At 38.2% G+C, this 27162-nt stretch overlaps 1 protein-coding gene across 2 annotated transcripts in view; it reads left to right on the top strand.

Moving 5' to 3' along the window:
* FERMT2 (FERM domain containing kindlin 2) overlaps nucleotides 1–27162 on the top strand; it is a 92840-nt gene that overhangs the window by 29538 nt on the left and 36140 nt on the right. For both annotated transcript variants that reach the window (XM_058566925.1, XM_058566924.1), the window contains exon 3: nucleotides 14172–14405. In XM_058566925.1, coding sequence (XP_058422908.1) covers nucleotides 14172–14405 — 234 coding nt within the window. The remainder of the gene's footprint in view (nucleotides 1–14171; nucleotides 14406–27162) is intronic.

Below are 27162 nucleotides of genomic sequence, written 5' to 3'. Positions count from 1 at the left end.
CAGTTTTGTCTGTCCATGTGTTGGTTTATATTCCACATATGAGTGAAATCATACAGTGTTTGTCTTTCTCTTTCTGGCTTATTTCATTTAACATAATACCTTCCAGGCCCATCCATGTTGTTGCAAATGGGACGATTTTTGTCTTTTTTTATGGCTGAGTAGTATTCCATTGTGTGTATATATATATATTTTTCCACAGTTATATATATATATATATATACAATGGAAGAGAGAGAGAGAGAGAGATATATATACACACACACACCACATCTGCTTGATCCAGTCATCAGTCGAGGGACACTTGGATTGCTTCCACTTTTTGGCTATAGTGAATAATGCTGCAATGAACATAGGGGTGCATAAGCCTCTTTGGATTGTTTTTTTTTTTTTTTTTTTTTGTGAGGAAGATCAGCCCTGAGCTAACATCCGTGCTAATCCTCCTCTTTTTGCTGAGGAAGACTGGCTCTGAGCTAACATCTATTGCCAATCCTCCTCCCTTTTTTTCTCCCCAAAGCCTCAGTGGATAGTTGTGTGTCATAGTTGCACATCCTTCTAGTTGCTGCATGTGGGACACGGCCTCAACATGGCCGGAGAAGCGGTGCGTCGGTGCACGCCTGGGATCCGAACCCAGGCCACCAGCAGTGGAGCGCACGCACTTAACCGCTAAGCCACGGGCCGGCCCTGGATTGTTGATTTCAGGTTCGTTGGATAGATTCCCAGTAGTGGGATGGCTGGGTCATAGGGTATTTCTATTTTTAATTCTTTGAGGAATCTCCATACCGTTTTCCACAGAGGCTGCACCAGTTTGCGTTCCCACCAGCTGTGTATGAGGGTTCCTGTTTCTCCACATCCTCTCCAACATTTGTTGTTTTTGTCTTGGTGATTATAGCCATTCTAACAGGCGTGAGGTGATACCTGAGTGTTGTTTTGATTTGCATTTCCCTGATGATTAGTGATGTTGAGCATCTTTTCATGTGCCTGTTGGCCATCTGTATATCTTTGGAGAAGTGTCTGTTCATTTCCTCTGCCCATTTTTTGACCGGGTTGTTGGTTTTTTTGTTACTCAGTTGTGTGAGTTCTTTATATATTATGGAGATTAACCCCTTGTCAGATATGTTTTGCAAATATTTTCTCCCAGCTGGTGGGTTGTCTGTTCATCTTGATTCTGGTTTCATTTGTCTTGTAGAAGCTCTTTAATCTGATAAAGTCCCAGTTGGCTTATTTTTTCTTTAATTTCCCTTGTTGGGGTAGGCATGTCATCTGAAAAGATTCCTTTATGACCAATGTCAAATAGTGTGTTCCCTATATTTTCTTCTGTGAGTTGTATAGTTTCAGGTCTCACCTTCAGGTCTTTGATCCATTTTGAGTTAACTTTTGTGAATGGCGATAGCAGATGGTCCACTTTCATTCTTTTGCATGTGGCTTTCCAGTTTTTCCAAGTGTTGGGACTTTTTTTAAGCAGTCTGTTTCTGTTTTTCATAACTGGAAAATCAAGAATATACTTCTTTCTAGTATACTAATAATCGTATTAGAGAAACTGATCAAGTCGTGGGTGATAGTGTTGTAGTGATGTAGTGTAGAATGCACTGCTGAATATTCTATTGGGGATTATTCCTCTAGAATAAAGGGTAGTTCTGGAAGGGAGGGTCATCCTTCTAGAATAAGATTAAGATTAATTAAGGAATTTGCCTCTGGTCTCTCTCTCTAGAACAGTCTTAACAAGGAAGAGAGGAATGACTTGGAAAGTATTGCAATTATTTTTAGATGATAGAGTATTCATTTTATAATAATATAGATCTAATTTCTAATATAAAATCAAAATGGTTAAATTATTTTTCTAGATAGCTTCTTTGCAGTTGATATCTGTTCTTCACTTGTTTTAAGCTCAGTTTAATTTTGCATATTAGTGTTGCATTCTTCAAACAGTTAAATAGCTGCTCATCATAACCTTTTTGAGTTTTATTGTCAGTAGTTGGCCATTATTAAATCAGTTAAAGACATGCATAATATACACATCCTTCCCATTTGGTGTTCTGTCAGTGAACTGATGAGAGGCTTGTGTGGTGGTGGTGGCTGATTCTAGGCCGGGCCTCCTCAGACTAGCTTCTCCCTCACTTGAATTACAATTTCCGTGGTCCAGTCCTTAATTTTCTGGTGTAATACCTTATCTTTCTTAGGCTATATCTCGAATTGATTAGCTTCCTGGTAATGAACTGCTAAGTGTATGGTGGGGGATGGGGTTCATTATATCTAATTAAACTGACATTCCAATGTATGATGGTATGGGACAGAGGAATGGAATGGTTTGAGTGACTCCTCACCATAGCTCTGAGAGGCCCTACTGGAATAACAGTCTCTGGTGACAGGGTTTCTCTGTGCCAGGGAGGCACAGAGTGTTTGTTTAACTTGGGCAGAGATAGGTGAACATAAATTTAGTCTGTGAACCTATTTTTTTCATGCCGACCATCTCTATTCAGTTGACATATCAGTTAGATATCTGTGAGAACTGGGCTCTGTCACTGAGGAACTGTGGGGCCTCAAGCAAGTTACTAAGCCCACTGGACCTGGTTTCCTTATCTACTGGAAGAATTGTGATTGGGTTGATTTCTAAGGTCCCTTTCAGTTCCCAATTTACATGAGCCTCATAGTGTCCCTGTGATACTGGCCGTGGGAAGGCACAAGCTAAGCAAGTTGCAGTGAGATCCGGTGATGTCAGACTTGTGGAAAGTTTGTTGAAACCCTCACCAGAATTTTACTCTATTCTGCAGCCCTTTGCTTTCAAGATTGCTTGAAATACTCCACGGTAGTCCTCTTACCAGTGTGGGTCGCTGAGCTCTGCATTAGGAAGAGCAGGTGCTGAGTTAAGAGAGGGAAGGAAATACACCTCCAGGTGAAGCATATTTCGTTTCTCACTGATCTCTTTGGCATCCACTTTACTTAATAATCTCTTCACTCTTTACCTCCCTGTAGATGTCCAGTCTGTCTTCTTTCTTACTCCTAAATACCTGTCTATTTCCTGTAAGAAATGTGCAGGATAATCATCAGGATTTTACTGTGAAATATAAATGAATCTTAACATTAGTCCTTTGTCCTCAAATTCAACGTGTCCAAACCTGCTTTCCTTCTGCGTAACTTTATCTTGGTTAATGGAGTGTTATTTAAGAATGCCACTTGTGAAGTCAAACTGATTGAGATTTAAATCCTAACTTCTGTGTATTCTACCTTTGTGACCTTTGGCCAAGTTATATAACTCCTCTGTCCTTTGGTTTTCTCATCTCCAAAACAGGGTTGAGAGTAGTGTATTTACCACTTGGCATTTTTGTGAGAATTAAAGGAGAATATGTTAGGTGCTACCATAGGTATATACTAAATTGTTCAATAAACAAATATTAGTGCTGTTACTATCATCCATTGACTTCCCAGACTAGGAACTTTGTAGCTTCCCTCTCACCTTCAGCTGTCTTCTCTCATCCGTAGTCAGTATCATTAAGATCGTGATTCTAAGTTAGACGTGGCCCTCATATTTGGCTCCTTCTCTTTAGCTTCTGCCTTGGGTCAGGCCCTGCTCCAGAATATTGCAGTAAATGTCTTGCTGCCAGGCTCTTCCTTTTCTGCTTCATTCTCCATAATCCCAACGTAATTACCTTCGTAAAACAACCTGATTGAGAGCCTCCATTGTCTATAGGACAGTTACTCTTTCCACAAGTTGGAACTCTCACGTCTTTAAAACCCAGGTAAAATGTCACCTCTTCTTCAGAGCCTAATTAATCTTCCCCATTTAAAGTTGGTTGCTCTTGTGGCATTTTGTTCTTTTATCTTTTTAGTTCATTTAATTGTCCATGTCTCTTGGACAGTAAGTGCCTCTTGGATGGGAATTCTTACTTAGTAATTTTATGTTCTCCATGGCCTAGCTTAGTGTCTGGCATATGGTAGATACTTGGAAAATGTTTACTAATTGATTTATTGATTATGTACCTGAAAAGCAACACTCTTCCCCATTTTGCCTCCTCTTTCCCTTTTTAAAGGTCTGAGTGATTAAAGAGGCAGGAACAAGAGGACACATCCTAAAAAGCAAGGGAGGGAGGTCCTCAGCATCCTCACTTCTGGAATTAAAGGAGTTTGGGAGGAGGGAGACCTAAAGGGGTGGGAACAAGGAGTTCTTAAGAACAAAAGATGTGATTGAATAGTGAGATTAATATCTCATGTCCTTTACATTTCAATAAATATCAGGGATTACATTATAGAGATAATTTAAAAAACTTATTTAAACATTAACTTTCCTAGTAGACCTTGTCTTTACACATTATTGGCAATAACATCTCATTAGAAACGTTAGAAGAGTTGTATCAGTTTGTTTCAGGAATTGGAGAGGAAAGTAGAAGCTAAAGCTCTTCTATGGTCAGTAGCTTAGTAAAGGAATTGTAGCTGAGAAAGGAAGCAGGCAGGTGAATCCCTGGAGTTTGTGGAAAGATGACGAGGGAGTGGCCAGGTCTGCTCTACTTGAGCAGGGAATCTCTTGTCTCCCTCACGCTTACAACAACATTCCCTTTCTACTCCCCTGTAATCCACACTCTGCAGTTGCCAATCCTGGCAGTTTCCTTACATCTCAAGTTGAAGCATTGACCATCTGTTCTGCAAAAAGCCTTATGATATGATCGGAATAGTATCCTATTGCTGGTAATATACTTTGGGTTATTTTAGATTTGGTAACAGTCTGATTTGGAACCTCACTATTGCTTGTGATGTTTCTTTGTGGTGAATCTGAATTCTAAGACTTACAAGTAAATGAACTTTTGGACCATAATCATTTTGCACAGTAGTGATTGTCTTGAGCAGTGGAATTCATCCTTTTTAGAAGATGTGGGAAAGAAGAGGAGCTCCGTTCAGTTTGATTCCCCATGTCTAGGGGAATCTCTGCCACACTTCTAGTCAGTATAGAAGCATGTTTTAATTTTGAAGTTGAAGAAGAAAAAAATGGATTTTGTGTGTGTGTGTGTGTGAGGAAGATCAGCCCTGAGCTAACATCTGATGCCAGTCCTCCTCTTTTTTCTGAGGAAGACTGGCCCTGAGCTAACATCCATGCCCATCTTCCTCTGCTTTATATGGGATGCCACCACAGCATGGCTCAACAAGCAGTGTGTCGGTGCACGCCTGGCATCTGAACCAGCGAACCCCGGACCGCTGCAGCAGAGTGCAGGCACTTAACCGCTTGTGCCACCAGGCCGGCCCCGATAAAATGGATTTTTGAAAATACAACTAAATTAATAAATCTTTTTTTTTTTTTTTTGTGAGGAAGATCAGCCCTGAGCTAACATCCATTGCCAGTCCTCCTTTTTTTCCCCCAAAGCCCCAGTAGATAGTTGTATGTCATAGTTGCACATCCTTCTAGTTGCCGTATGTGGGACACAGCCTCAGCATGGCCGGACAAGCGGTGTGTCGGTGCGCGCCTGGGATCCGAACCCGGGCCACCAGTAGCAGAGCGTGTGCACTTAACCGCTGAGCCACGGGGCCAGCCCTAAATTAATAAATCTTATGTACCATTTTTCTTGGTGGCTTAAGAATAATTTCCTTGTTGGGATTAATGTTTTCTTAGAGTAATGAAGGATCTTTAAAATTTTCGATATGAGGGTTAATTAATTAAATTAATTTATTGCATGCCAGGCACTGTGCTACCTGCTACGATATATAATGGTGATCAAAATATTGTCCTTGTCTTCTCAGTTTATAGTCCAGGAGGGAAGAAAGACACCTCTCCCCCTCCTGTGAACAACAAACAAAATGAATTCAAATTTTGATAAGTGATGTCACAGTGTGCTGAAATAGAGAAAAATGGAGCAACATAGGACATGGGAGAGCTCATCTTAGGGTGGTTAAGAAAGGTTTCTCTGAGAACATGGAATTTAAACTAAAATTTGAAAGATTTTAGAGGGAATTAGACATTGAAAGAGTGGAATAGCATGTGCAAAGCCACTGAGGCAGGAAAGCGCTTACTTATTAGACAGTACTTGGAATAAAAAGAAGGCAGGTGTGGCTGAAGCAGAGAAAGAGCAGCACAGGATAAATTCAGAAGAGTAGATGGGCCATATTGTGTGGGGCTTTGTAGACCATGATAAGGCATTTGGATTTTATTCTAGGTGCAGTTGGAAGCTGTTAAAAGGATTTTCAGCAGGGGTATGACATGAAGGTGTTGAACAGATCAGTTTGGGTGTTATGTGGAAAGTGCTGAATCAAGGTGACCAGTTAGGAGGCTGTTGCAGTAGTCAGTGGAAGAGGGGATGGTGACCTGAGATGGGGGTGCCAGTGGAGACTGAAGTGGAGATTGTTGGAAGTGTAACTCAAGGGCTTGCTGATAGATGTGGGGAGTCGGGGAAAGAGAAGAATCCATTCTAGGTTTCCGGCTTGAGCAATTGGGTTGATGATTAGTGCTCTTTAGTAACAGTAGGGATAGGAGAAAATTGGGTTAAGTGTGGATGTATTAAGTTTGAGATGCCCGTGAGACATCCAGATGGAGATGTAGGATAGGCAGTAGTATGTATAAGCTGGTGCTCTAAGCAGAAGGTTGGATTGGAGAAAAAATATTAGGAATGTAAGTGTATAAATGCCATTTAAAACCATGGGAATGGAGGAGATATCTAGGAAGCCAGTGTAAGAAGTGAATGGTTCCTAGAAGGAGAGGAGGGCAGCATAGCATATGTAGCGAAATTGGAGTCAGACAAACAGGAATAGAGACACTTCTTTCATCATAACACAAGGGCAAGAGACCCATTACAGGTACAAATGCAAGAAGGTTTGCAGATTTGGTTGGCATGTAGGTGAAATAGTCCAATGTGATGGCTTCTGTATTTTCTGAAGTAGAATCCATGGTTGTCTACTGAGAAGAAAGATAGTTGGGAATCTGAGGAGTGTTGAGAAGTTTGAAATACAGTGGTGGAAGAAGAAGAAGAAACATGGTAGGATTGCCCAGTGGTATCTTGGACCCTGTTGGCCAGAAATTTATAGTAATTGTTTTAGTCTGCTTGGTTGTGAAACACAGGAGGGGAAATCCTCTAAGTTTGGTAGATGAGTGACTAGGTGGTAAGGGTGAATGGCGTGATGGAGGAGTATGAAAGTCTTAGTTTGGAGGTCAGGAGGACGCTGGCCTGTGACGTTACGTGGTCTGGTCAGTCTGTATGGCTCGCTTGCAGTAGCGTCAGAAGCAGCTGCTCAGTAGCTTTGTTACTACACACTAGGATTGAAGTGTTCTTTGCCATCAGTAAAGATAGGCTAAACTCTTGAATATGGTTATAGTTATACTATCTAATTTGGGGTTCAAGAGGATCCTAAAACAAAAGGAAACAGCAGAAAGTGTTAACAATATTAGCAAAATACAGAAATATCTATTTACCAAAAACAAGGCATGTGCCCAGAAGCTTCTCTGTACGTCCCATTTAAAAATGAAGTGTCCCCTTACCAAAGATTATCTAACGCAATATAAACTTGTCTCCTGGTTTATGGATGTTATTAGAATGCTAAGCAAATTCTGCATTTTCTTCCTGAATGAATATTATTTCTTACACAATCTAAGCCACTTAAAACTAACGTCTTCTCTTCATTCTAAACTGTTACTAATGAGTTTGGTTTTTTTGTGTGTATGTGAGGAAGATCAGCCCTGAGCTAACATCCACGCCAATCCTCCTCTCTTTGCTGAGAAAGATTGGCCCTGGGCTAACATCCGTGCCCATCTTCCTCTACTTTATGTGGGACACCGCCACAGCATGCCCTCACAAGCAGTGCGTCGGTGCACGCCCGGGATCTGAACCCGGGCCTCCAGCAGCGGAGCGCGCTGCACATTTAATCGCTACACCACAGGGCCGGCCCTGAGTTATTTTTTTTAATGTGGGTACTTAAAGAAAAATTAAGTTACTTGGTTACCTTTCTGTTTAGCGTTTTCTTGGCTTTTTAAACAATTAAAATGTTTTAAAAATGAAAGCAAATAATTGCATTTTAGAAACCCATATCAAAACGGTTGAGTAGGAATTGGTGGCCCTATTGAGAAAAGATTAAATAGGCTTTTACCAATAGTGTATCCCCTTTCTTTGTGCTCCTATTTTCTAGAGTGTAAGCTAGCCGTCGTTACATAAAGAGGGGCATAATATTTTCTCTATGGCGGAAAGCTTTTTGAAATACTTGTTTTTCTTTTGTGACTCATGGAGCAGGGGAGAGCTGTGATACCAAAAGCCATTTAGTAGAGTAAAGCAATTTTTGTATACTCAGCCCCCAGTGATGAAACCCTAAACCTTCTGTTCCTTAGAATACACACATGGTATATTTATAGAATAAATATACAACCACTTCTTGAATTTGAGAAGCAGTCTGTTACAGTCAAGGGAGGAGATTTTTATTGATTTAGATAATGTTTTAGCCATTTGCAATTTTAGTGATATGAATTTGAGTGCCTGTCAGATATTGTTACTTTTATGTGCAATAGAACACAGCGTGATTGGATCTATTATATAAGGGAGGAACACAGGAATAATTCTTGCCAGAACCCTGGCAAAATGTTTTGAGAAATTAACATATTTTACCAAGCTTTATTATAGAAGTAAGATCTTTGTTAGGTATATTAAACCATAATCTAAGTAGTTCTAAAAAATTACTAAACAGGCTAAATTTATAAATAAATAATGAAATTGCTTCTTTTCTTCCCCAGAGAAGGAAAATAATGACTTCATAATAGTACAACGTTTTCCCTGTTAGTTTTTCTTTCTGAGAAAGTTTGTATTTATGGTGTGTTGCTTCTGAAAATCTAGAAACAAAATTTTAAAATCACAATATACCAAATAAAAGAAGGGTACACTATACTTGGAGCATAACTGAAAATCATAACATTGGAAAACTTGACTATTAGAGCATGTTGTTGAGCATGGTCTCCCCCTTGAGTAGTTTTATAATGCTGATGAAACAAGTCTGCTTTGGTGATGCTTGCTAACTCCTACTGGGGCAAGTGCCAGGCTGATTCTTCTTAGATGTGTCTGTGTGTATTATTGCACATAGTTGTGTAATACTGTTGAAACACCAAGGCTGCCATTCTGAAAAAGCAGAAATGTTTGTTTATTTAGAACATGGTCCAGGGCCCAGATTGTGATATAGAGAGGAGTTACATGCATAGAAAGTTCCAGAGCTTTAGATTATGCAGATGCAGGGAGCTTCAATTCTTTTATAAATCCTGATGCCACACAAGAAAAATAAGCCATTATTTTACTAATCAGTAGCATTTTCTTTTGCTTGCCATTATTTATTTCCATAATTTATAGATGTCCATTTGCTTTTAAAGTCAGCATAATGTTTTTATGCTTCTACTCAGCCTTTAACTAAAGGAATATGTAAATATGTGTGTTAGTATCTGAAATCTTTTATTGCGCACATAGTGTCTATACAAGTTAGACAGTGTGTTGTGGTTTAACTTGTCACTGTAGAGTCAAACTATGCTTTAATATACTAGATAACTTAAGTACTTTCTAGAGCTATTGCATTGAGATATACTGCTTTACACGCATACAATTTGTGCAGTTAAATATTTTTGTCTGTGTGTGAGGAGGATCAGCCCGTGTGTGAGGAGGATCAGCCCTGAGCTAACATCTATTGCCAATCCTCCTCCTTTTTTTTTTTCCCTTTTTCTCCCCAAAGCCCCAGTAGATAGTTGTATGTCATAGTTGCACATCCTTCTAGTTGCTGTATGTGGGACGCAGCCTCAGCATGGCCTGACAAGCGGTGCGTCGGGTGCGCTCCTGGGATCCGAGCCCGGGCCGCCAGTAGTGGAGCACGCGCACTTAACCGCTAAGCCACGAGGCCGGCCCCAGCAGTTAAGTACTTTTGATGTACAGTTGGCTCTTGTGTTTGCCTCAGTGAATGATTCTCAGTTGGCATACTGTTATTTTTCTCAGGATTTTGATCAGTGTATAAAATTTGTTTTTGCTACTTCTGGATAGTATGGATATATTTTTGTGATGACCTGAGTGGAGCCAATTGTGGGACTTGATGTATAGATATTATTAGTTTCAAAGTAAGTACATAGTATAATACAAAGTCAGCACCAAAGAAAGTTTTTCTAGAAGGTAGGAAAGCATCGCTTGCATATTGAAGAGAGCTCAGTCAAGTCTCTTAAGAAGTTTTGAAGTGATAGTATGACACAATGACTCTGCTGAGGGGCAGTTAAAGAATGATAATAATTGTAAATGTGTTTTAAGCTTTACAGGATCACTCCAATCATTGTTTAAATAATGCTGTAATAGCTTTCCCTTCTTAAAAACAAAACTATAAACACTCCTTTTACACTTGCCATCCGCTTGCTCTCCATTTACCATCCATTATTCTGCTCCCCACTCTAACAAAATCCGCGGGAAAAGTTATCTTATTCCTATTTCTACTTCCTCACTGCCCAGCCATTGTAATTCAGGCTTCATCATTCCCACTCCCGTATTAGCTTCTTGCCTAGCCTCTCACTTTCACTCGGGCACACCCCTGCCTTGCAGTTCCTCAAAATTATCGTGATGATTTTGAAACATAAACCACTCTTCTGCTTAAAACCAATTTCCAGACCCGCACCCAAAGTGGTTTGGGCTGGGTCCAGGCGTTAGTATATTTGAAAAGTTGCACAGATGCCAGACAGACTGAAAAACCAGTGCTCTAGTGGCTTCTCTCATACTCATAATAAAAGCTGATGAGCCTTATGACCTACAAGGCTTCTAACTAGCTGCCTGATGCCGTCTCCTCCTGTTTTCTTCACCTCCACTCTGGTCACATTGGCCTTCTTCAAAGATGCTGGAGCTTTGTTCTCCTCACTGTATCTCCAGCACCAGAACAGTACCTTCTGGCACATGGGACATGTTCAGCAGATATTTATTGAATTAATAAATATCTTATAGATGCTGTTTGTTCTTATTCTGTAGTCGTGATTACTCTATAATTAATGCTGATGAGGTTGAGTCTTCAAGAATGCTAGCAAAAATGCTCTATCTGAACAAATGTCACAGGCTGCCACAGTCCAACCATTCCATCTTCAACACGGTCTACTTCTTTTGCTATCAGAATGCCTGCTTTTCTCTGTTTTTATCTCTTGGTATGTGCACTATTGACACTTCATATCTTTTCTGGTGTCCTGTTTTCTGCTTTTACTTTGTGTAATTTTTCTTTCCTATAACTTAGCCGCTATTTTCTGTGGGTGAAAAAGAGTGGTCTTACCAGAGTTGCCAGTCAGTACGAGATGTTCTTTCTTTCTGCAGGTAAACAGTCTGCTCCTACGGTGTCTAGTACATAATCTTTGGATCATATGCCCTTCTTGTCTGTGTTTATTCTTGCTGGATGAAGGTGGGCTGCTCCTTTGGTGTGAAAAACCAAGGTGGAATTGAGGGGGAGGGTCAGATTTTAAAGGGGAAGATCAAGGGAGGTACCTGTTTGTGAGGTCAGAGTTTGTAGTCTAATCGATGGGAAGTTGAGATTTTATTGCATTGGGGGCCTGCAAAGTTTTTCTGTAAAAGTGCAGATAGTAAATATTTTGTGCTTTGTAAGTTTGCTCTGCCTGAGTGCAGGGTGGCCAGCCCCACACATGGCAGCCTGGAAGTGCTGGGAATTTAGTGGCCCTAGGAGCAACCCTCAGCCAAGGAAATGGGTCGAGACCCCAGCTTTCTCTTTCCTTAGTGGGACAGTTCTAAGGCATCTCTAGGTGATTCTTCAGAGGGTCTCCATCAGGACTGCATTCCAGTTATCCACAACACTTAATGACTTGTAGTAGGCTTGTAGTCTAGTAATGACAGCACCTTACTAGATTTGTCTCCCTCCATCTCACTTTTCCTAGTCCCCTCAGGTGTGCTTCCTGGGATCTTCTCACCTCAAATAAGCTGCTTGCACCAAAGTTCTTATCCCAGGATTGCCTTTTGGGGGAACCCAAATGTTGTTGTTGTTATTATCATTATCATCATCATCATCATCATCAAGGAACAGCCGTTTCCTCCTTTGTCCCCCCACTGGGAGTATATGATGTAGCTGCCTTAATGGTTGACATTGACACCACAGTACAGCAGAAGAGAATGGACAGGGTATGGGAAAGAATGTATTCTATACCTACCTACTGTTGATTCAGTTCAGCTCAGCCTTACTCTCCTTGGTTACTATCATTCTTTGTAAGTTATCTCTTTCTGCCTTGGGTTCTCTATTCCTTTTTTTTTTTTTTTTTTTAAGTGAATTTATTAATTGTGTGTTCCTGCTGTATATCTTCTTCTTCTTCTTTTTTTTTTTTGCTGAGGAAGATTAGCCCTGAGCTAACATCTGTTGCCAATCTTCGTTTTTTTTTTTTTTTTTTTTGAGGAAGATTAGCCCTGAGCTAACATCTGTGCCATTCTTCCTCTACTTTATATCTGGATCGCCGCCACAGCATGGCTGATGGGTGGTGTAGGTCTGTGTCTGGCATCCAAACCCGTGAACCCAGGCTGCCAAAGTGGAGCATGCCGAACTGAAAACCACTATGCCATGGGCCAGCCCCTGGGTTCTCTATTCCTGAAGAGAAAAGTAAACTATCTGTAACATGTGTGACCATTTACTTCATAGTATATGAAAAGGTCCCAACGGTGGTTGTCTTCTGTGAGCTAGAACAGATTTGCTGTTTCTAAAAGTTAGTTGACAAATTCTGTCAACTGAATTACTGAAAAGTAATTTAAGATGCAAGGTACTATATACATTCTGTCACAATTAGGTGAGTAGTTGTAAAATAGCAGTTATGTGTATTTCTGCAGCCAAACTTCGAATAACATAATTGACTGGGCTTTTCCAAAACAAATATTAAATTTCAAAATTGCAGTATAATCACCAGTAACTACAGTTCTCCCATTAAAGTACTTACTGATTAAAATACTTTTTTAATGTCTGGAGAATTAAAAGTCTTTCCACTTGTGTTTCTTGCATAAAGTTCAGGGATATCAAGTAAATTTCATCATTATAGAACGTGTTTCTAGGCACGTAATCAATGTGGAAATTTTATTTTTTACTACTTGAGGCTTTCAGGTAGACAAGTTGTGTTAAAAAAAAAAATCCACATTAGTATGTACTTTTAAATTTATCTTCTTAAAGTTGATCAGCTCTTTTAAAGCTATATTAAAGTGAGCTTTATATCAGAATCATGATAATAGTTTTTGTTTTTATTTGCAAGAACATTATTTTCCAGGGTTTTTTCCTTCTCCTGGAAGGCTTTCTTTTTTGAAATATCATTTCCCCCTTTTTTGGTTCTTAGTTTAACATGCAATTGATCCACAAAGTCTTTACTTTTATTGCTATCTTAAAAATTAGATGAAGCTGGATTTTATTTTGAAAGTTTATTGTTATGATCTGCCTTATCTGGTGGTAGCCAAATCTTTTGTGAACTACATTCTTTTCATTATTTGGTTTTGTTTAATTTGATTGCATAAGGCTGTTAAACATAGTAGATATTAATGTTTTCTGTTATACTTGTACCAAAATATAGTGGGGGAAAAAAGTTGGTTAGTGTGACTTTGTAAGTTACTTTTCTTGGAATGGACTTGGAACAGTGTGTATGGTTGGGATGTGGGTTTTTTTGTGTTTTTTCTCTTAGGTTAAAAAGTGTTCCTCATGGATGTGTTCTTCTCTGTGCTTTTCTTCTTCACCTAGGATAGTGATTTTTGTTCACTTTGGTTCCCCATCTTACCTTTCACTACTCCTTACCCTCCTCAGCACGCGCCTGCGGCCTCACAGACCTCAGCCTTCTCACCTGCTTCATCAGAGTGTTGTCTGTTCCTCAAGGCTGGTCTCAGAACCCCGCAGCTCCACTTCATTGTTAATCCTTCCCCTTCCAGTCTCCAGGGTTCTCTTTGTTCTCTGACTGACTACGCAGAATACTTACTCTCTCTGTCATCTGTGTGTCCCTTATTGTACCCGATTTAAGCATTTTTAGTTACCCTGTGTGTTCTGCTCCAGCTACCTTGTATGCTGACTTTCAAGGGCAGAGAGTGTGTTTTCTTAGCTGTTTAGTATTTCTTTTGTACCTGTCAAATAGCAAGCACTTAGTATTTAATTAATTGTTTGTATTAAATACTCAGTTATTTAGTTTTCTGCTTGTGATTTCTCTTAAAATAACCTTGGTGATTTTTAAGTGTTTTGTTTTTTATTGTTTGTTTTTTTAATAGATGTAAAAAAAGATTGGTCTGACCATGCTCTCTGGTGGGAAAAGAAGAGAACTTGGCTTCTTAAGACACATTGGACCTTGGATAAGTATGGCATTCAGGCAGATGCTAAGCTTCAGTTCACCCCCCAGCACAAACTGCTTCGCCTGCAACTTCCCAACATGAAGTATGTGAAGGTGAAAGTGAATTTCTCTGATAGAGTCTTCAAAGCTGTTTCTGACATCTGTAAGACTTTTAGTAAGTATTAGATGAATTCTTCATGGACGTGTGAGTTGTGTGATGTATATATAACTGATGACTGACATTTAGCTTATCTCAAGGATAAGCTTAGAGTGAGCTATCTGTGTTTGTATGTGTATGTGAAATTTTTGCTTTATTCTTTAGTTTTTATATTACTTAAGATAAATGTTGAGTTAAGGTGGAATAGAAGGAATCTAGTAGAGATTCTTTCCTTACCAGAGTGTATCAGGTATTTATTATTATATAATACTTTATTCTGATGACTTTATCTTTATGGGAAGGAGAAAAGAACAGGCATTATTTTTAGGGGGATGTAGCTTTTGCAGTGTTTCCTTCACATAAGTCACCATTTGATTTTAGTGATTCAGGCAGATTGTGTCACTTCCTCTACTGAAGGCCTGACACATCTCCTAAGGAAATGACCATGAGTGTTGTCTTCCTTAACCAGTCTACAGTTTGAACACTCATGCAGTAATTCTTTCTGAAATGAGATATGGATTACTCTTGGCTGACCCAGTTAATGTCGTATGACAGGAAGTATTCGCACATCAGAGCAAGTAGGAGCTATTGTCATCATCGTTAGTGTATAACTCTGTTGTACCATAGATTTGGGGGAGATACAGGACGTTACTGTTTTGATCTAGTGACTGAAATTGTAATGTTTTTTATGTTTAATGGAGTTTTTAAGAAAAAATTAAAATAACAAAATAGTACAGGGAATTATATAATAATTACCTAATTCTTATTATCTAGAATTAATAGCTGATATTTTATCATTTTGCCAAACTATTTTTAAGTCAGAATAGTATAGGTAAAGTTCTTGAATCACATTTTCCTAATTTCCCTCACAAAGCAATTACTGTCATAAGTTTAATGTGTATCCTTCCAGTACTTTTTTTTTTTTTTTTTTTTTGTGAGGAAGATCAGCCCTGAGCTAACATCCGTGCCAATCCTCCCCTTTTTGCTGAGGAAGACTGGCCCTGGGCTAACATCTGTGCCCATCCTCCTCCACTTTATATGGGACACCGCCACAGCATGGCCCGACAAGCGGTGCGTTGGTGCACGCCCGGGATCCAAACCTGGGCCACCAGCAGCGGAGCGCGTGCACTTAACTGTTACGCCATGGGACCGGCCCCCCTTCCAGTACTTTTAAAAATAGATAAACACACACATACACACCCACACACACGTATCTATATCTGTGTGCGTATATATAGCCATAAACAATATATATTGCTATGTGGTATTTTTTTACGTAGTTTTATACACACGTGCAGGAATTTCTCTCTCGTGTTCACGTAGCAGTAGAAAGTGGCACTGCTGTGTGTTAAGTACACACATAATTCATTTCAGAGTACCATCATTCCTCTCCCAAGTTTACACTCCAGCTGGCAATGTATGAAAGCCCATTGCCTCAGATCGTCCCTAACACTTGAATATTGTCAGTTTTTAGTGTTTGCTTCTCTGAGTGAAAAAATATAGTATTTCATTTTGGTTTATAAAGTCAAGTATGTTTTTATGTCTTTATTGGCCATCTAAGTTTCTTCTTTTTTGAATTTCCCATTGATATCATTTGTCTATTTTTTTTTAATTAATATACTTTATCTTTCAGAGCTGTTTTAGGTTCACAACAAAACTGAGCAGAAAGTGCAGATTTATGGATGTATATACACGAGCATTTGTTATTATCAGTGTTCTGGATTGTGGCCATTCTAATAGATGTGTAGTAGTATCTCGTTGTTTTAATTTTCATTTCCCTGATGACATATGATGTGGAGCATCTTTACATATACTCATTTGCCAAAACGTAGTTTTGCATTTTGCATTTAGGTCTGTGATCCATCTTGAGTTAATTTTTGTGGCAGGTGTAAGGTCTGGGTCTAGATTCATTTTTTTTCATGTGGATGTCCAGTTGTTCTAGCATCATTTATTGAAAAATTATCTTTTCTCCATTGTATTACTTTTGTTCCTTTGACAGATCAGTTGACTGTATTTATGTAGATCCATTTCTGGGCTCTATATTTTGTTTCATTGATCTGTTTGCTGTTCTTTTGCCAATACCACTCTGTCTTGATTACTGTAGCTTTATAGTAAGTCTTGAAGTCAGGTAGTGTCAGTCCTCCAACTTTGTTCTTCTCTTTCAACATTGTGTTGGCTATTCTGGGTCTTTTGCCTCTCCATATAAACTGTAGAATTAGTTTGTCAATATCTGTTAAATATAACTTGCTGGGATTTTGATTGGGATTGCGTTGAATCTATAGATGGAGTTGAGAAGAACTGACATCTTGTCTATATTGAGTATTCCCATCCATAAACATGGAACATCTCTCCATTTATTTATTTATTTGATTTCTTGCATCACAGTTTTGTGGTTTTCTTCATATAGATCTTGTATATATTTTGTTAGATTTATACCTAAGCATTTCTTTTTTTTTTCCTTTTGTTGCTAATGTAAATAATATTGTTTTACATTTCAAATTCCACTTTTTCATTGCTGGTATATAGGAAAGCAGTTTGCTTTTGTATGTTAACCTTGTATCCTATAGCCTTGCTATAATCATTTATTTATCCCAGGAATTTTTGTCGATTCTTTTGGATTTTCTATAGAGATGATCATGTCATCTGCGAACAAAGACAGTGTTCTTCCTTCCCAATCTGTATACCTTTTATTTCCTTTTCTTGTCTTATTGCATTGGCTAGAACTTCTAGTACAGTGTTGAAAAGCAGTGGTGGGAGGGGACATTCTTGCCTTGTTCCTGGTCTTAGTGGGAAAGTTTCGAGTTTCTCACCATTATATTGTCAGCTGAGGGCTTTTTGTAGATATTCTTTATCAAGTTGAGGAAGTTCCCCTCTATTCTAGTTTATTGAGTTTTTATGAATGAATGAATGAATTCAACACTTGAATGAATGTTGGATTTTGTCATGCTTTTTTTACATCTACTGATTTGATCATGTGATTTTTCTTCTTTAGCCTTTTGGTGTGATGAATTATATTGATTTTTGGATGTTTAACCAGCCTTGTGTACTTGGTATAAATCTTACTTGGTCATGGTGTTTAATTTTTTTTGTTTACACATTATTGGATTTGATTTGTTAACATTTTGTTGAAGATTTTTGGATCTGTGTTCATGAGATATATTGGTCTATAGTTTTCTTGTGGTGTCTTCCTTTGGTTTTAGTATTAGGGTAATGCTGGTCTCATAGGATGAATTAGGAAGTATCCCTTCTGCTTCTATCTTCTGAAAGAGATTGTAGAGAATTACTGTAATTTATTCCTTAAATGTTTGGTAGATAGGAAAAAAGCTCCTTAACATGGGTCTTGGCAATGGTTTTGGGGTATAACACCTAAAGCACAAGCGAAAATAAACAAGTGGGATTATATCAAACCAAAAAATTTCTGCACAGCAAAAGAAATGATCAACAAAATGAAAAACAATCTATGGAATGGGAAAAAGTGTTTGCAAATCATATATCTGATAAGGGATTACTATCCACAATATATAAAGGATACATACAACTCAGTAGCTGAAAACCAAGTAACCCAATTTAATAAGGGGCAAAGGACGTGAATAGACATTTTTCAGAAGAAGATATACAAATGGTCAACAGGTATATGAAAAAGTGCTCAACATCACTAATCATTAGGGAAATGCAAATGAAAACCACTGTGAGATATCACCTCACATCTATTAGAATAGCTGTCATCAAAAAGACGAGATAAATGCTGGCAAGGTTGTGGAGAAAAGGGAACTCCTGTGTACTGTTGGTAGGATTGTAAATTGGTGCAGACACTACGGGAACCAGTATCGAGTTTCCTCAGAAAGTTAAAAATGGAACTACCATATGATCCAGCAGTTCCTCTTCTGGTAATATATCCAAAGGAAACAAAAACACTGTGTCAAAGAGAGATCTGTGCCCACATGCTCATAGAAGGGTTATTTACAATAGCTAACACATGGAAACAACCTCGGTGTCCGTCAACAGATGAGTGGATAACGAAGTTGTGGTGTGTATATACAATGGAATATTATCCAGCCATAAAAAAGAAGGAAATCCTGCCATTTGCAACAACATGGACGGACCTTGAGGGCATGATGCTAAGTGAAATAAGTCAGAGAAAGATAAATACTGTATGATCTCACTTACATGTGGAATCTAAAAAATACCAAAACAAACAAAAAACCAAATTCATAGAAAAAGCAACCAGATTTGTGGTTACCAGAGACAAGGGATGGGGAGTGGGGGAATTCGGTAAAAGTGATCAAAAGGTACAAACATAGAGTTATAAGATAATTAAGTATTGGAGATGTGATGTACAACATGATGACTATAGTTAACACTGCTCTATGATATATAGGAAAGTTGTTAAGAGAGTAAATCCTAAGAGTACTAATCAGGGAAAGAAACGCCTTTTTTGTGTACCTATATGAGATGGTGGATGTTAACTAAAGTTATTGTGGTAATCATTTGACAGTCTGTATAAGTCAAGTCATTATGCTGTACACTTTAAACCTACACAGTGCTGTATGTCAGTTATATCTCAATAAAATGAGAAAAAAAGTGTTTGGTAGAATTTACCAGTGAACCCATCTGGCCCTAGTGCTTTCTGTTTTGGAAGATTATTAATTATTGATTCAATTTCTTTAGTAGATACAGGCATATTCAGATTGTCTATTTCTTCCTGTCTGAGTTTTGGCAGATTACTTTCCAATTTTTTTATTTGGTAAAAATGACCTTGGTTTTCTTTTATAATTTTAACTCTTAAGAAAATGCTTCTGTGTAATGATTTTAAGTGAGGTTTTTAGTTACATTTTCCTTTCCTTTTTGAAAGAAACACTGTTGGCAAAGCATGCTAAGTTATTTTATGAAACGTGTGTTCTGACATGCAGGCTTTACAAATGAAGAGCCTTTTTAAAAGAAAATCAGGGGACTGGCCTGGTGGTGTAGTGGTTAAGTTCGCTCGCTCCCCTTTGCTGGCCCAGGGTTCGCAGGTTCGGATCCTGGGTGCGGACCTACACACCACTCATCAAGCCATGCTGTGGCGGCATCCCATATACAAAATGGAGGAAGGTGGGCACAGATATTAGCACGGGGCCGATCTTCCTCACAATAAAGGAAAAAAAGGGAAATGGAAATTCTCCCAAAGTTTAATTGAGAAATTATGTAGAGCTACTATAAGAGAATATGTTCTGTGTTTAGAGCTTGCTACCATTCCATATCATCAATAGGACGTGTAATTTGGGTCTTAGACATTAGTATATGTCTGGTAACATTAGACATATACTAATTCATTCACATGTTTTCTCTTTATGTTCTGCTCTTGTGAAGAAGAATCTCTATTTGATAGGGGTGGAGAAGCACACAGTGGTAGTGGGACGGAGCTCTAACTGAAGCTCAGTTGTGTTTAAAAAAAATTTTTTTTAATTATAAAAATAATCTCAGTTAAGTTGTACATAAAGATTCTAATACAAAAAGTTTGTTTTAGCGGTAACAATAAAGATTACTTTTTCTATAAAGATGAAAAGGAAATGGAGAATCACTTAAACTACCTGTAACATTTTCTAATTTTGGCTGTTCCGGTGGATGTGGGGTAATATCTCTTTGTGGCTTCAATTTGCAATACCCTAATGACTGATGATGTTGAACATCTTTTCATGTGCTTAACTGCCATCCCTGTATCTTCTTTGGTAAAGTGTCTGTTTGAATCCTTTGCCTCCCTTTTTTTAAAAAATAAAATTAGATTGTTTGTCATCTTATTGAGTTGTAAGCATTGTTTTTTGCATATTTTGGATATGGGAAATTTATTGGGCATATATTTTGCATATGCTTTCTTACTGTCTATGGCTTACCTTTTCATTTCATTAAGTGTCTTTTGAAGAACAGAAGTTTTAATTTTGAAGACCAGTTTATGATCTTTTATGATTTTTGTTTGTAGACAAAAAACTCCTTAAAATTTTAGCAAATTGAATCTAGCAATATATGATAGATTAACACATCATGATCAAGTGAGGTTTATCCCCAAAACACAAAAGTTTATGTGCATGTGAAAAGAATGTATATTATATTGTCATTGGGTGGGAATGTTCTATACAGGATAGGTCGAGTTGCTTGATTTAGAGAGGGATGTTGAAATTTTCAACTGTAATTGTTGATTTGTTCTTGCTCCTTTCACTTCTGTCAGTTTTATTTGAAGTAGTCTTAGTAGTATGTGCATACATTTAGAATTGTTATGTCCTCTTGAAGAATTTATCATCACTATGAAATGACCCTCTATATCCCTGATAATCTTGTTTGCTTTGGAATATACCTTGTCTGATATTAAAACAATGCTATAGCTATCTTTTGATTAGTATTAGCATAGTATATCTTTTTCTGTACTGTTTCTTTTAATCTATCTGTGTTTAAACTAGATTTCTTGTAAACAACATATAGCTAGGGCTTTTTTATTTATTCTGATAATCCCTGCCCTTTTATAAACTGTTTAGACCATTTATATTTAATGTGATTATCAGTGTGGCTGGGTTTAAATCTGCCATCTTGGTATTTGGTTTTTGTATGGTATTTATTTCTTATTTTCTATGTGTTCCGTTTTTTTCTGTTTCCTTTTCTTCTGGATTGAGGGGACTTTGTTATGATTACATTTATCTCCCCTTGTGACTTACTAGCTATTGCCTCTTTTATTTTATCCTTTTAGTGGTTGTTCTAGGGTTTACAATGTATGAGTTTAACTTATTTACACTCTATGTTCAAATAGTATACCATTTCATACATAGTATAGCAATCTCACAACAGTGTAGTTCTGTGTCCCCTTTTCTGTCCTTTGTGCTATTGTCATATGTTTTACTTTCACTTATACTAAACTCACAATATCTTATTTCCCCTTAAGACAATAATTGTCTTTTAAGAGTATTAGAAAATAAAGAAAATGGTCTTTTGTAATTGCACATACATTTACCATTTTTCAGTGTTCTTTGTGAGGATACTTTCCATATGGTATCCTTTTTCTTCTATCTGAAGAACTTCATATGACCTTCTTTTTATAATGGTGATGTTTTTCACCTTTTGTTTGTCTACAAAAGTGTCGATTTTGCCTTCATTTTTAAAAGATAATGCATCTGGTTGAAGAACTCTAGATATGTTTTCCCCCTCCAATAATTTTCAGGTGTCTTGCTATTTTCTTAAGGTTTGCATAATTTCAGAGAAGTCTGTTATTGGTCTTTTATTTGTTTCTCTGTATGTTTTCTCTGTTAGCCTTTTAGGAATTTATCTTTATCCTGGTTTTTAGCAATTTAATTCTGATGTGTCCTGGCATAGTTTTCTTTAGGTTTATCCTGTTCCAGGTTCATTGCGTTTCTTAGATCTGTGGGTTTATGGTTTTCATCAAATCTGGATGATTTTCAACCATTAGTTCTTCAATTAATTTTTGGTGTCCCTTCCCACACTTCCCATCCTTTGTGGGACGCTGGTTTCATGTTTGTGAGACCGACTGTTGTTCCCCGGGCCCCTGGTGCTCTGTTCCTCCCTTCAGTCTGTGTTCTCTGTGCTTCACTTTGGGTGGTGTCCGTCGCTGTGACTTCAGGTTCATTGATCTTTCTTCTGCTAATTTGCTGTTAATCCCATCGGGTATATTTTTCATTACAGATGTACTTTTCACCACTAGTAGTTTTATTTTGGCCTTTTAAAAATACATAAATCTTTCATTTTTCTCCTCATTATGTTTATGCTTTCTTCTGCTTTCTTAAACATACAGAGTATATTTCTAATAGCTATTCTAATATCTGATTACTGATTCTGTCATCGTGGTTATTTCTGCTTGTTAGTCTCTTTTTTTCCCTTTACTTCTCGTAATGCATCTATTTTCCTGCTTCTTTTTGCCTGGTAATTTTTTATCGAATGCTAGACTTTATTAATTTTACCTGTTGGTGGCTGGATTTCTTTTTGTATTCCTTTAAGGTAGTATTGGCTTTTTTTCTGGTCAATAGTCAGAGTACTTGGAATCAATTGGATCCTTTTGATACTTGTTTTTAAGCTTTGTTAGGGTAGGTCCAGAGCTACCATTATTCTGGGGCTAATTTCATTCTGGGGATTCTTCTGAATGCCCTGTGTGTTAGGGGGCCTTAGTACTCAGCCAGACTGCAGTGGCTAACTGCCTATCTCTGGAGCTTTCTCTGTGGAGCTCCCTTCTTTCCTGTACTCTGACCCACAAATGCTAGCCATCTTGGCCTCCCTGAATTTCATCTGAAATCTCTCAGCTCAGCAAGACCTGCCTCTGTTTGCTCCTCCCTGCCCCAAACTACTTCTAGGCAGTAAGTTGATATCCTCAGAGGGCTCATCCTGTTTTTTTCTCTTCTCTCGTGTGCTCCTTGTTGTCTAGTGTCTGAAAACCTTTCTTTTCCTTTCTTGTTGTTGAAATAAAGCACGAGGGTAAAAGTCAAGTTCCTGTTACTTCATCTTAGTTGACGCCCTCCCTTCTTAATTTATCCTTGATTTTCTTCTAGCCTTATACCTTTTCTAGAAAGCCATCATTTGCTGATTGAAGCATTATTCATAGTAACAAAACCTTTTCCTTCAGAGAAATTTCACATTGAACATGTTCAAAACTGCGCTCATGGTATTCCTTTCTAAATCCCTGCGCTGCCACCTCCGCACTCTGTCCCTCAGAAGTCTCCACAGCAGTAAAAGGCAGCACCATCCCAGACACACATACCAGAAACTTGGGAGTCATCCTTAGCACCACTCTCTTCGTTACCTGCACATCTCATCAGTCACCTGGAAGTGTTCATTTTACCTCCAAGACACATCTTGAATCTTTTCACATCTTTCCGTCTCTGCCACCCCTCACCCCTACGGCTTTGTTAGACCATACCACCACCGTCTCTCCCCTGGACTGTTCCAACAGCCTCCTAAACGGTCTCCGTTATCCATTCTGGTTCCTTCCAATACGTTCTTTACACAGTAAACAGAAAGGTTTTGAAATGTTTTTTTATCAAAGCACTAGATGCAGAGTTAAAAAGGCTTATAACGTAAAACCACTTTTCTGCCCTATTTCTCCTCAGCCTCTAATCACATTCCCTACCACTTTCTACTCTTTTAGTGTTTCTGACTTTTAGTTCCATAATTCTAAATAATGTGCTTATATTGTTATTTCTTGTTTTATCAGTTATAGATCTGTTCACTTCTTTTTACTGAACTTTTTCTTTTTCCCTTTATTATAACATAATTTTTGACTAAATCATTATCATTGTTTACATTATTTTAACAAGGTAAATATTTTTACTTGTTGAACCTAAGAGTATATTTTTACCTTTCCCATCTCATATGCCTTTTTGTTTATCATTTGCTTAGTTTTCAACCTGTATCTGTTGCTGATTCTTCTTCATTCTACATTCTCTATAGTTTTTGTGATCAAATATGTTATCTGATAATAATCTACCCCCCGCCCAACCTTTTTTTCTTCCTAGACACACTCTGAAACCACTCCATCCTCCTGTTCCAGTCTGAGGTAGATGTTTTCTAGGCCAAGGTGTATAGTCATAGCCCCAGGACTTCCCTTCCCCATTGTCCAAGGAAAATGTCTTCTCCTCTCTTGTATTGGATCCTTGCATTTTCCTTAGTGTTGATTTGCTTCCTTATTTTGGTGGTCTATATCCTCCCATCAGCATACTAAGAAAAAGGTGAATGGGATGTAAATTTTTGAGATGTTTTATTTGAAAATGTCTGTATTTTGCCCTTTGATAGAATTGTTGGGTTGAAAATTATTTTCCCTCAGAATTGGGAAGTCATTGTTCAGTTGTTTTAGCTTCCAGTGTTATTAATAGTTCTGATGGTGTTCTTAATTTTTATTTACATCCTTTCTTTGTAGACTGCTGTTTCTCTCTGGAAATTTTAAGATCTTTTCTTTTCCCTGCCATTTTGAAATATCATAGTAATGCGCCCTACTTCCTCTCCTTTGTTTTCTCTGTTACTAGTAATTAGACATTGTTGTTGGATTGATCCTCTTGACTTTCTGTCTCTTCTATTGGATTTTTTATTGTGGCTATCAAATTTTAATCTTGATGGTTTATATTTTTATCTGGATGTTTGTTACCCAGGTATTCATGAATACATTTAAGATTTTGTGGGCTTTATAATAAAGTTAAACCTCAACAAAATAGTAAAAAAAAAAATGGAAAGGACCTTTCCCCCTTGTTAATATCCAAGATCTCTTTCTTAATCTCTGGGTGTTCTTTATAACATCCTGTTCATCTCTCATAGACATCGTCTTATCTTTCTGAGAATTGTAATTAAGAGGTTTTTGTTTTGTCCTTCAGTTCTCTGCATTATCTCTGTTTCCCTAAGTTGTTGTTCTTTTTTTCATTTGATCTCTTTCATGTTAGAAGCTCTGTGAGTTTTCATTGCTATCATAACAAATTACCATAAAGTTAGCAGCCTAAAATAACTCAAATTTATTATCTCACAGTGTCTGTAGGTTAAAAATCTGGGCGCAGTGTGGCTTAGCTGGGTCCTCTGCTTAGAGTTTATAGGGCTGAAATTAAGGTGTTAGCAGTGCTGTGTTCCTTCCTGAAGACTCTGAGAAAGAATTCTCCATGGTAGCATTCAGCTCCATGTGGCTGTAGGACTGAGGTTTCCCCTGGCTTGTGTGCCAGGGGTCATTCTCAGATTCTAGAGCCTCTTGAATTCCTTGACTTGTGGCCCACTTCCTTCATCTTTAAAGCTAGCAACAGCTAGTCCAGTCCTTCTCACTCTTGGAATCTAGCTGACCTCTCCTTTTGTGTCATCTCTCCTCTGCTCCCCTCTTCTCCCTTCCTCCTCTCTTTGGCAGACCTTGTGTGATTACATTGGACCCACCAAGAGAATCCAGGGTCATCTCCCTAAAATCAATTGATTTAGTAACCTTAATTGCATTTGCAATATCTGTTCACAGCAGTTCTAGATTAGTGTATGATTGTATAATCAGAGACAGGAATTTTTTTTTTTATAATTTTATTTATTTATTTTTCCCCCCAAAGCCCCAGTAGATAGTTGTCTGTCATAGCTGCACATCCTTCTAGTTGCTGTATGTGGGACGCGGCCTCAGCATGGTCAGAGAAGCGGTGCGTCGGTGCGCGCCCGGGATCCAAACCCGGGCCGCCAGCAGCGGAGTGCGCGCACTTAACCGCCAAGCCACGGGGCCGGCCCCAGGGACAGGAATTTTAAGGGGACATCTTTACAAGTCTACTACAGAGTCCTTTCTCAAATGTCTGTCAGTCATTGACTGTCCATTCATACATTTAATGATGGGCACTACAGATACGTAATAGGAAGCTCTACATGGAATGGGGTTTAGCTTGTCACCCCTCTGTCGAGGGTAGTTGGATATAGTGAGCAAGCTGTTTCAAATGTCAGTATCTGAAAGATCTTTCCCCTAGAGCTGTTCAGGTTTTCCTCTAAGGAATCCTCCAGGGTGTGTCTCTAAGGGGTAGGTTTACTCCAGTATGGGGCAGGATTCATTTTTCACGTCTCTCTTTTCAGTGCTTGGTCATGCTTGATGTTTGGCACAGTGAGTCGCTTGTGTTTCCCATTGGTATCTCCTTCTGCAAACACCTTGTTTTTATATTTCTTCACTTTGCTAAGTTGTTTACCACTGTCCCATCTGGCTTCTGTCTCCCCAAATTTTTTTGACATTTCTTATCTGATGTTTTCTCCCATTCTTTATGTCTTTAGGTTCATGTTTTATTTCTTTATTTTTTTGTATGATTTTGAGGAGTGAAAATTAATGTACAAGCTCGATATACATGTTTAACCAGAAACTCTGGAGGAAAATTTATTTTTAAACTAAAATCTGATTATTATCTTGCCTGAGAACCCTTCTCTGCTCCTCAGTTTCCTACTTCCTCACCCCCGTAGTTTTTGAGAGATATATATACACACACACACACAAATATATATATAGTTAATGTAGTCTATCTTCTGCTAGATTTGTCAAAATCAACATTGTATTGATTTTGAACATTAAATTTCAGTGCTGTATAGTGTATCTTTCTGATGTAAAGAGGTCCTGGATCATTGCTTTGTGTAGTGACTCATAAATGCTAGTTTATCTTTTTTATTGAACTATAAAATTCAGCATAAATGAAAGATAGCATTGTATTTTGGTGTGCCCTTTTTTTTTTTTTTTGGTGAGATCAGCCCTTTGCTAACATCTGCCAATCCTCCTCTTTTTTTGCTGAGGAAGACTGGCCCTGGGCTAACATCCATGCCCATCTTCCTCCACTTTATATGGGACGCTGCCACAGAATGGCTTGCCAAGCAGTGGGTTGGTGCACGCCCAAGATGCGAACTGGTGAACCCCGGGCCACCGCAGTGGAGCGCACGCACTTAACCGCTTGCGCCACTGGGCCGGCCCTGGGTGTGCCCATTTTAAAGTTGTTATATCTTATAGTCCTCTAGGTGTATTTTATTTTAGTTAGTATAAACCTTGTTTAATTATTTATACTCTTCACCAGGCCCACTCTTATACATGTGATTCAGATTCCTAAATTCACTAGTTTAATTCCTTCTTGAATCAAGACACAGAGTAAAGTAAGTCCTGAATTCCGGTATCAGTGAAATAATTAGTATCTTATGTGAAGGTGTAGATTTACTTTACTTTTTTGTTATTGCTATAATGAAATGAAAACCACTTATTCACAGACTTCATGTGTAGCCAATGGCTGCCCTGTTCCAAAATAGAACTACCTACATTAGAGAAATAAGAAGTCATTTTTCTCCCTTA

The sequence above is a fragment of the Diceros bicornis genome, chromosome 24 (genome assembly GCF_020826845.1).
Source record: "Diceros bicornis minor isolate mBicDic1 chromosome 24, mDicBic1.mat.cur, whole genome shotgun sequence".
Classification (NCBI taxonomy): Eukaryota; Metazoa; Chordata; class Mammalia; order Perissodactyla; family Rhinocerotidae; genus Diceros; species Diceros bicornis.
The sequence above is the reverse complement of the archived record's forward strand: the minus strand, read 5'-3'. Positions and strand labels throughout refer to the sequence as shown.